The sequence below is a fragment of the Knufia obscura genome (genome assembly GCF_036327395.1).
Source record: "Knufia obscura strain CCFEE 5817 isolate CBS 148926 chromosome Unknown scaffold_29, whole genome shotgun sequence".
Classification (NCBI taxonomy): domain Eukaryota; kingdom Fungi; phylum Ascomycota; class Eurotiomycetes; order Chaetothyriales; family Trichomeriaceae; genus Knufia; species Knufia obscura.
This window is the reverse complement of record NW_027042715.1, coordinates 31,599-42,037: the sequence shown is the minus strand read 5'-3', so window position 1 is coordinate 42,037 and position 10,439 is coordinate 31,599. Positions and strand designations below refer to the sequence as shown.

The window sequence follows — 10,439 nt, the reverse complement described above, 5'->3', positions numbered from 1 at the left end:
TGCACTGTGGCGGCTGCCAGGGTACAAGGAAGCCCTGATCGCAGTGCTACGAGTCTCAGTGTTGGCTGCGATGAAAGACCTTTTTGTCTCGTAGCTTACTGTCGACGACCAATAATACACTCGGAATTTGCCAGCACTCTCGGGCAACAAAGTTGTCTCCATGCCATGTAGTCGATCAGGAGAGGCAGTTTCACTAAGCCGACCAGCAGATAACATATTTCCTCTCACTCAGGGGTGACCTAGTGTCATGTCATCGCAACGTCTATTCCGCCTCTCGATTCAATTCAGGTTTTACCTTCGTGGAAATTTACCGTCTGCTGTGGTGGAGCCGTAGAGTATCCTTGGTGGAGAGGCTCAGGAGAGTCAAGGTAGGTGGCGAATCACTTCGTGATGCCGCTCCCCATTGGTCCACCTGTACTGATTTGTGCCCAACTTGCGACAGCCATTCCTCAGTCGATGCCTCCTGGTCGCTCTCGCCAGGATGCTGCATGGCACTCAGCAATCGTCCTGTCGATAATTGTTTCAGGTAGTGGTTAATCTTAGCAGGCGTAGACTTCCTTAGAATAGACAGAATTAATGCGCCCACCGAAGTCAAACCGACTAGGGCTATTGACAGGAATGCTGGAATAGCGAATTGCCCTCGGTATCTGACTCTTTTCTTGTATATAGTAACGGGAACCAACGTCTCTATTTCGGCATGGTCGTTCACGATCTGAGACTGTCGCTTGCGCTTTCGAGGGTTGGGCAGTAAGTTGCCAGGTGTCAGTGTCCGCGTATTCCAGCCACGTGTACCTGTTAGCAGGTTTGCTGCTTTGTCAGTCCAGATACGACGCAGCATTATGCTGACGCCTGCTGCCGTTTTTGATGCTTCCCTCCACCTCAAGAGTGTTGCCACGTTAGTTTTTCCGCTATAGTCTTGTGTGCCGTCACTTGCGGATAGTGAATCGAATAGTGAAGTCATAATATCGACAGGTCCACTAGCTCCGGGCAAGTATCCGGCTCCCTGCCTCTGATAATTGAGATCTCCCATGTAGCCGGGAAGATATAAACGTGGTGATTGAACGGTTATTAAATTCACCAACTTCTGTCTTGCCGGAGAGATCAGGCCCCAAAGTTGTGCGATGTCGGCATACTTGACGTCGACAGTTTCGACTCCCCAAAGTGGCATGTGCTCTACATCTTCGTACTCCTTGTCCTGAATTGTCTGTACTGACAACGCCTCCAGGGTATCCTTACTCCCCTCGGTCACGTTGTACACAAATTGGACAGATTTGATGGTGGCCTTCGAAATCCCTGCACAACTGTAGATTGGCTGCTTCCACCAGGTACCGGGTACAAACGCTAAGCTCTCGTCTCCATCTGTGCGTCTTGCTGCCCCGAACACTAATCCACATACTACGCTTGGTCGAGTCGTGTTTGCGGTATCTTGCCCTCCTGCGCCGCTGCAGATAACGTGAATGCTGCTGTAGTTCGACATGCTGATGCCGAATGGATTGGAATAATTGGCTTCTGGATACTTGGCGAAGGTGTAGTTCGACATGTACGTTGGCGGTTGGACCATACCATAATAAGGTTGAAAATTGGCTGAATATGGCGAAACTCCCATTGCTTGGTCTTTTGTCAAGGGCCACCGTTGCCCAACCTTTGAATTCATGTACGCAAAAGCATGCGGGGCTGGTCTTGTAATGTTCATATATACCATAGTATAGGCGTTGGTCATCCAAGCCGCTTTGTAAGCTCGATTCCACAGTTGCGGGTCTCGCTGAGTGTCGTTCAGATCCAGAATAGGATACTCAGGCATAATGTCGACAAACCCTCCCTCGTCGACGATGGATAAGTTCGTTACTTGGGACCCAAGGGGATCTGTCTCCCAAGGCAGCTGAAACTCATACGACAAGTTTGACGGTACGCAGACTATTTCAGGCTCAATGAAGAGTATATCTTCAGACCATTCGGCGGCAGTACCCGAGATCGTCGGCGCAGTGTGGTGACGAAAGCCCACCCCACCAGAGATGGTGTCGGTGACAAGACCCTCGACGGGCTTCAGAGCGTTGTCCAGATGGATCGACTTCAAGTATTGAAAGAAGTCAACCGTGTACGGCTTGTCGATGCCAAAATTTGACTGTTTCCGAAAAGTGAATTGCCGAGTCTCAATGTCGAAAAAGCTGGAGACACTACGCGACTGTAGCGAGAGGCCACTCTGGTACAACTCCCAAAGGAACTCTGGGATCCTCGTGTCATAGTACTCGCCCTTGGAAATCGTTCCGTTGGAAAGTAAAGTGACATTGTCGATGGGGTCGTACTCCTCATCATACTCTATTACGACCGTCGTCCCCGGACACTGGAGTGGCTGGAAGCTTCCACAAAGCCTGCTGAAGCCAGCATGGTTCCTGGGTAATGTTCCAATGCCGAAAGGTCCTGTATCCGGTAAATATGTCATTGTAGAGGGCTGTGGTTGTCGGTCAGGGGCCACTTCCTCGTAGAGACCTAGCGGTGTGACTACTGCGGCAATGGCGATGAGTCCTAGACCTAAGGGTCTCATCCAGGTCAGGAGCCGGACTGACAACTCAACTCTGTCACTGACAGCCGAATCGGCGTTAAGGAAGACCGGCCATAACGAGCTCAACAAATTTCGCTCCACCACGCTCCACGTCACTGCAGAATGGCTCTTAGTCAGTAGCCCCACAACCACGACGACGAGGACGTTTGGGAGCAGGATTTGAAGTACAAAGATTAAGGCTGCAATGAGACCAGATACGTAACCAACGGTAAGTTCCATATCCAGGGTCTAAGAATGACACCAAGTCGTGACAACAAGTTCAAAGGCTTTGTTTTGGCTGCAAGCAGTGACCACAATGGCAGATACATATAAGCTCATTCGAAAGGACGGAAAACACTAATAGAGTGGTTCAGGAGAATGGAAGTGTCTAGATTAGATCGGATAACCACGAGCACCCGACCCAGGCATGAAGTAATCTGATGGCATCACGATGTTGCTCGAGAAGTGTAGGAGAAATGGGCTTTGTAGCACTGTCCAATCGTGCGTGAGGGTCGAGAGTCAGCTGCAAAGGCTTGCGAACAGGGTACAATAAGTGGAGCTATTCGATTTCCCGATCGAGTCTAAGTGTGCCTTGGGAGAAACAGCGCCCTGGAAGCAAGCTCCACTCGAAAATGGATGACGACCCAACTAGGTTGAGCGACGAGCAGGGCAGACCTGTGCAGTCGCATAGCACTGAGGCTATGGGAGAAGATAACCCTGGAATAGGATGGCACAAAAATTGAGCTTGGCAGAAGCGAGCGTTGCTGCTGGGCAGGATGCTGCCCCTGTAGCCAACTAAAGGAGCAGTGCTACATGGCACGCCAGTACGGCTGGACACGACAGGCCAAGTGTTATTGCTGTTATGTGTCCAAAACAGTTTCAAAGAGGTGTCGGCTTCTTCTTTCGGCTGCAGACGCAGATATGTTGCTAATGGACTCGTGGTTAGACAGAGTTATGTCGTGAAGGATTCGTACGACGACAAAGCTTCGGCAGTGCAGTGTTGAGAGTTCTGCTTCAGATGCAGGGTACCCCGGATGTTCCTCAACGCTAACATTATACGCGCATCTGCTTGGGGAGGCGTCAACACAGGAGTGTTTCAAATCCGACACGAGGTGAAGAGTAAGGGTTGAGAACGCCTTGTGCGAAATTGATAAGATGAGCTACCTTGAACGGGTGATGCAAGACTTAGGGGTTAGCAGGGTCAAGCGCGTTATGGAAATTGGAACGTGCGCCAGGCTAAGTGCTTGAGCGGACAGCGGGCTTGGCACGTATTCATCCTTTGACGTCAACATCATCAGCCTCAGATTATGTTGTAGCCTTACTACCGACAACTTACTGTCAAACTTCACATGCTATTCTACCACGTATAGCATCGATATACATACCTCACGCCGCAGGTACAGTTTAGCTGATCTGTCTATATATCAAAGCATCAACGTGGATCTGTGCCTCCTCAATGCCGCCTAATGTAAGCTGATCCGATCCAACGACCAGGACAGGTCAAAGTACACGACACTTCTTGCTACATGGAACAACGAAGGAATTGCATCTAAGGGATGCAGGAAAGCTGCAAACTGGTAAACAAGATGGAGGAAAGACTGCCTGATCAGATTCAATGTGGCATGTGGGCATCGGGCCGAGACTGGCGAAGCTTGTCCCGCCGCTTCGCTAGGAACGCATTGAGTCGTGCTTTGCTTTTTCTGCCTTGGCGAGCCTTCCCCTGGCGATCTTCACAGGCGCATCTTTCTCGACAACCGCAGTACATGATTGTTAACAACCATTGTCTTCTCTAACGTCCAGGCATTCTTTGTAAGAATGTCTTGCTGTTTCATTGCTCGATGAAAAAGCAACAAATCCCGACTCGCTTGCCCTTGCATAAGGTATGGACCGGCGGACTGCTGCAATTTCCTCAAGGCTGGATTGTTGACTGATACGCCACGGTTTCAAGGTCCGGGTATCGAAAACCATTACTCGAAAAGGAAGTCAGACAACTTCTCTAGTGTTCTCCTCCGTATCCACGTAGTACGAGCTCTCTGGCGAACTGTGAAACACAAGCTGTTTGCGCCAAGTCGAGGAGCGACAGGATTAGATCAAGGTAGGTCTTTCTCCATGGCACACCCATGCATGTCGGTATGTGCTACAGCTCAAGGGCACCGAGCTCGGAACGTGCCCTGATGCTCTTGGATCACTTTTCGTGCAGCCAATTTCAATCGCACTCGCTGACCCTGTACCTTTGCCGAGGACTGGAATTACTCCTGCATTCGCAGACATGTGGCGCAAGGTATAATCATCCTTGAGGCATGATATAAAATCGCGTGCACCCGGTGACACCTTCTTCGAGCTTGACTGACACTGTACGACAATCACATCCAGAAGTGGAGACACGATGGAGGCTTCCAAATTCCTGCCTCTGTGGCTGCTCGTGGCACCGACCATAGCCTTCCAACCAAGACATCAACTCAAACGCTCCCTCGAACCTCGTCAATCCTGTGGGAGCGTTAGCAAAGTCTGTGGCGACTATTGCATCCTGTCTTCATATACTTGCTGTCCTGATCGACAGGGCGGCTGCCGCGCCTCGCAATACTGCAGCCTTGGCGACAACGGTGAATACGGCTGCTGCGATGACGGGGAGGTCGCACTGGAAACGGCGGTGCCAGTGTGACTAGCATCTACGACGTGACCTCCACGTTAATGTACTATGACACAAACACAATCACGAGCTACCAACCCATATCTACCGCTGCAGCCGACGAAGGTTCTGACGGCGACAATCTGAGCTGGCGAACGTACACTGTCACTTATGACGATGGCGACCGTGCGGCTTTGAGTTATGCAATCTACGACGGTGACGGCGTGGTGACTGAGTCAGATCAGTTGAGATGGACAACACGAACCATTGCCGACAATGACGGCGATCCTACAGTCTACACAGTCGCTTCTGAAATACCAGAGCCACTCCCCTTCACGGAGACATTCATTGACTACACGACCACAAGAGACTGGGCGCTGTATCATGGCGGCTATGTGACCAACTCTGCGGAGCTAGACTGGACCACCACAGTATATACATTCAGCGATGGTGAAGTCACTATAGCGACATTTGCAAGCGTTCCTAATCGAGAGTCAAGTGATACGAGAGATGCGGTCAGTACGACCAGTCGGTCTTTGTCGAGCTCTAGAACCGGTGCGAGTACGACACAACAGACGAGGACAATAGGCTCTGCTACCGCGATCATCGCGCAGCCTACAGGAAACAGTGCCACTTCTAGTATCTGGGCCGGTCTGCGTTGCAGCATGTGGCTGCATTCATGCACCGTTTTTGCTGTGATGATGTTTATTGCGCTGGTGTGGCTGTAGGATTGGAGCTACACCTCATGAGCCGTAAGAACAAATGAAATAATTTGGTCATGTTTAATCGTAGACACCCGGCCCTAGGAAGTGTACAGTTACGCATGGTACCTGGAAATACTGCTACGTCTGCCTACTTATCTGCGGCCACTCTTCAAACGTCGGCTTCGAGATGGAGGGCGCTGGCGTGTGGGACGGCTTCCCCACCATTTCGATTTCTGCCTGCGCCCGCATCAAGATGGGCCCCCAGATGCGAACCTCAGTATCCTGCGGCTAGAAAGTCTGCGATTGAGCCAGCAGTCTTCAACCACGATGAGTGGCTACAGAACCACGACTAACCTACAAGACATATCACAGCCCCGCATCCACTCAGGTGTCTGGTGTTAGTTTGAGGTTTAACCGTCTTGAAGATGTCGCTTTGACAAAAGGACGTCTCATCCGCAACTAGTGTTGAGACACTGTGTCCGTCTCCTACGGTCAGCACTGGTTCCTACTGATTGATGTTGGTGGTAGTTTTACTTTACTTTACCGACTGGAGAAGCTGCACGACTCCTTGTTCGTCACTTTCGGTGGAGCCGTCGTCAATGCCTTGCAGGGGCGCGCGGTTCTCGATGCGGGATGGATCGATCAAGACGTCCAAGACACTGCTGCCGGTCTTCCGGATGTCCTGCAGCAGGCGGCGTCGCTGGGTGACGATCTTTCGGACCAGCTGTTCGTAGTCACTCTTCGCCAACTTTTCTTCAAACTTGCCCCGGTTAGTCTCGTGCACACGAAAGACGAACGGCCGATACTCACACATGGTCGGTCACGCTCAGCCGTGAGTCAGTGGTGTCCCAGTCTGGCGCGATCAAGGCCAGGACGGACCAGCCCTGCTGCTCCACCAGACCGAGCCAGCGCTGGCCGGCTTGAAGACGTCGCAGCATGATACTTTTGTACCTGTTCCACCGAGCCGCGGCCGTCGTCTCCGCATCGATCAGTCCGCCTTTTGTTTTGGGAGTGCCTCGATGTTCATCTGGAAATGTGCATCCCCAGGTCCGCTGGATCATCGTCTCGTACGCGGCCGCCTTGTCCATCTTGCGCACCACGGCGAACTTCCGACCGTTCTGTTGGCACGTCCGGTTGTACACCTCGGCCAGCCGGGCCAAGGCAAATCGGCGCAGGTAACAGTTGAGCGCTCCCGAGGTCTCCGCCCCATCGACGACCCGGATCAACATCTTGGGGTCGTCCACGGTCAGATCGTGGGGCGGGCTTTGCTGATGTGGGGGCAGAGCGGCCAAGACGTGCTTCAACACCGTGAAAGCAGACGGGCTGCCCACCGCCTGTGCCATCGTGGTGATGCGGTCTGGCTGCTGAGCCTCAATCGATTCTCTCTTAGCCAGATTCAGAGGTACCTCTCCTGGGTCAACCTCTCCTGGGTCAACTCGACCGTGCCCATTCCGTGCGCTAGCCTGTTCTTGCGTCGCCCCAATTGCGTGATTACGAGGAGGTCGCACATCGATCTTGGCTCTTTTGGTGTCTCGCCGAGTGCTCGATCTGCTACGTTTCTGCTTGGTTATAGCGGCACTCAGTCTTCGACTGGAGTTGGGATCAGCGTTGGTGTCAGTGATTGGCTTTGTTCTTCTGCGGAATGATGATGTGGCTGTCTCGCCACCGCTACTCAGCTCGTCTTCGTCCTCAGGATCATGGTGCGGGACTTCGTCCCGCTCACTGTCGGTCTCATCTGGGCCCTGCTGTGGTTGGTCTGACTGCCGAAACTCCATGTACGCGTCGGGGATGGGGTGGCCAGGACACCGGACAGAGCAACCAGCATAGCCGGTAATACTCCATCCCGCTGGGGCGTAGTTGACCGCCTCGCCCAGGGTCGAGCCGAGGCAAAAGCCTTGGTGGTAGGCCCCGGCAAGGACCACGACGACCTCGTTGGGTCGTTGTCGAAGCGTGACCGGACTCACGCCCCAGTCTGTGAGCGTCCGAGGGAGAATCCATGTCGAACAACGACGCAGGCTCTGTGCGCATGTGTGTCGATGTGCCCAGATTAAGCGGTGCTGCTGCTCCACGAGCGAGGCATGCTGCGGGGCGATCACGGTCCACACCTTGCTGCCAAAGTAGAGCACGTTCAACGAGATCAGATCGCAGTCCTCTTTGTGTAATGCGAACGGCGCACCAAAGCAGGCGCCGGACTTGTACCCAAACGGGTGATGAAGGCCCGGCACGTACTTCACCGTCCGGTCCAGCTCATTGTTGGTCAGGGGCCAGATTGGCGAATGTTCCGGGAGACCCAGCTCGTGCCGGTCATGGGCCGTCTTCGCATCATGATCGGTACAGTAGACCACTCCAGCGAGGCCAGATCCGTCCTCCAGAGCCGCCTCGAATCGTTCGAGCGCCTGCGCCGTGGTGATCTCCGACGCATCCGGCCTTATCTGCACCGAGGCCCGTTGAGCCTCGCGACTCAGCTGATAGACTCCGTCCATCTTCTTTTGGGCAGCGAAGACCGATACAGGAAAATCTTCGTTGTCTACCATGATCAAGTCCTGTGACATCTCCTCAGGCAGCACCACCTTGAGTGCACCCACCTTTTCAGCCCCAAGCTCTCTAGCACATCTAAGGAGCGAAGAGAAGTTCTGGTATTGTGCCTGAGTAGGATAGAGCACCAAGACGTCCTCTTCCCAGTCTGAGCGGATCTGCTCGGCTGGTGTAGCCAATAATGGAGAGTCGGAGGGCTCTATCGGTGGCGGTGGTGGCGGTGGTGGTGGTGGAGGAGGAGGAGGAGGAGCTGTTGTTGGCCGAGATCTGGCGTTGGCGGAATGGTCACGCACCGAAGGACTGACGGGGTTGCTTGCTGGCGTCACCGTCTCGCGACGATGATGTTCTCGTTCTCTTTGCTGGGCTTGCGCACTGGCCTCCACCAAAATGTCAAAACGATGGGCTACAGGAGCCTCCAGGCGCTCAGACCTTCCACCTGAGCTTTCATCGATGCCGGCGCTGCCGACTGCGACATCACAGAGTTCTTGTAGAAACCTTTGGACCGCTTGATGGAGTTGGTCAACAGCGGGTCGAGCAGGAACAGGGTAGTCGTCCAGAGTCCATGAGATACTGTCTAGTGTCGCCTGTGGCGAGACGATCGCGGTGTGGACAAAGTCACGCAGTCGCTCGTTCTGATTCGGCGTGCCCATTGTGACGTGAGCCACTGCGTTGACTATTTTTGGTGTCACGGTTTACCCACCAAGCACCCGGAAGGACGTAAGTTATGAACCTTCCTTCTCGCTCACTGGTCAGCACGTAACCTCCCACTGTACCCCAGAGCTGACCACTGCCAAAGGCTGGCACATGGACCTCGTCTGGCGTGGCAGGATACCGTGCAACTCGGTTTTTCGTGCTCAACCCCACGTGCGACGCGTCGAAGGGTTGGGTTTGGTGCTTTTCCCGCGTACCCAAATTTCTCCTTTTTCGTGACTACCTCGGGACATGCATGTCGCGGAAGGGGCCGGCCATCAATTGGTCAGGTGAGGATCTCAGTGTCCAAAGTGGCATAACGGTGATTGTCGTAGAGTGGTCGAGGTTGACGTCAAGCATAGTGCGGTCAGGTAGATCTCCCAAGCCGCAAACTACGGCCATGAGCGCACCAACAAAATACAGGTGCAGATTCCCAGCACGTGACGTGCACATAGGTAGCACGCGCATATCACGTGAGCGACCGCCAAAAGTGGTTACAGCTCTCTTTCGACGACACTAAAACCTGCCTATTCTATACTTGGATTGTCGGTGCTTGCCAATTCTGCTAGATCCCATTGTGTCGTCTTATCAGTCCGTGAAAGTATGGTAGACATGTCCTGCTGAGGCCGTTGCCAGTCGTCGAGAAGTGGTCGGCGCTCTACGGGAAAGAGTGCATAGTCATGGTGGTGCCCCCTGAGAGGCATCTCGCCGTCCTCAGCTCATCATGGGGCGGCCTCAAGCTCAACCAATGGCGATCGGACGCCAGAAAGGCTGTGGTTCTGGTGGCCGTTCGAAGCTGTTTCCAAAGGTATGGACGGACTGGCTCGCCGTGCATCCTGACAGCCTCAGATCATGTAGCGGCTATGCCTCTTTCGGCCACCGCCTCACCACCATTATTGGTGGTGCACACAAAGAGCGTTGCCTGATGGCTTGGATTTTTCCGGATTAAACACGTTCCACATCTGCTCGATTTTTCTCCATTAACACACAAGTACACGTCATACCGACTAAGGTGTGGGACGGTCACCTGAAAGTCACGTGGACATGTACAAGACATATTCCCAGTGCAACGACCAACTACATGGGCACTAGACTACTAGAGTGCCGGCCATTGTGTGACTATTGTCAGTTTCTTTGTGGGTGATAAAGCTGGAGCACCTTTATGATATGCTCCGACTGTACGAATCTGGCGCTCCGAAGGTTTTCTTGCATTCAACCTCACAGAAGATTCAGCTCGCCCTCTTGAGGTCTCTATATGTGGCTGTCGCTAAGCCAACTCCAGAAGGCCAAACTTGGAAATGGCCGCCGCCTCCGTCCATGATGCCATCAACATACGCTTCGC

The 10,439-nt window shown here is 53.3% G+C and overlaps 3 protein-coding genes across 3 annotated transcripts; 1 reads left to right on the top strand and 2 right to left on the bottom strand.

Annotated features, from left to right (window-relative positions):
- Nucleotides 1-307: 307 nt before the first annotated feature.
- PMZ80_011192 (uncharacterized protein) lies at nt 308-2,779 on the bottom strand (the record flags this gene model as incomplete). Its single annotated transcript, XM_064879580.1, has 1 exon — nt 308-2,779. One exon carries the CDS (start codon nt 2,777-2,779, stop codon nt 308-310), a length of 2,472 nt encoding a protein of 823 aa, XP_064724658.1.
- Nucleotides 2,780-5,230: 2,451 nt separating this feature from the next.
- Nucleotides 5,231-5,896, top strand: PMZ80_011191 (uncharacterized protein; the record flags this gene model as incomplete). The annotated part of the gene is made up of 1 exon (XM_064879579.1): nt 5,231-5,896. The coding sequence occupies one exon, from the start codon at nt 5,231-5,233 to the stop codon at nt 5,894-5,896; it is 666 nt and encodes a 221-aa protein (XP_064724657.1).
- A 511-nt stretch (nt 5,897-6,407) lies between these two features.
- On the bottom strand, nt 6,408-9,057 carry PMZ80_011190 (uncharacterized protein; the record flags this gene model as incomplete). The annotated part of the gene is made up of 2 exons (XM_064879578.1): nt 6,408-6,632; nt 6,685-9,057. 2 exons carry the CDS (start codon nt 9,055-9,057, stop codon nt 6,408-6,410), a joined length of 2,598 nt encoding a protein of 865 aa, XP_064724656.1.
- Nucleotides 9,058-10,439: the final 1,382 nt, after the last annotated feature.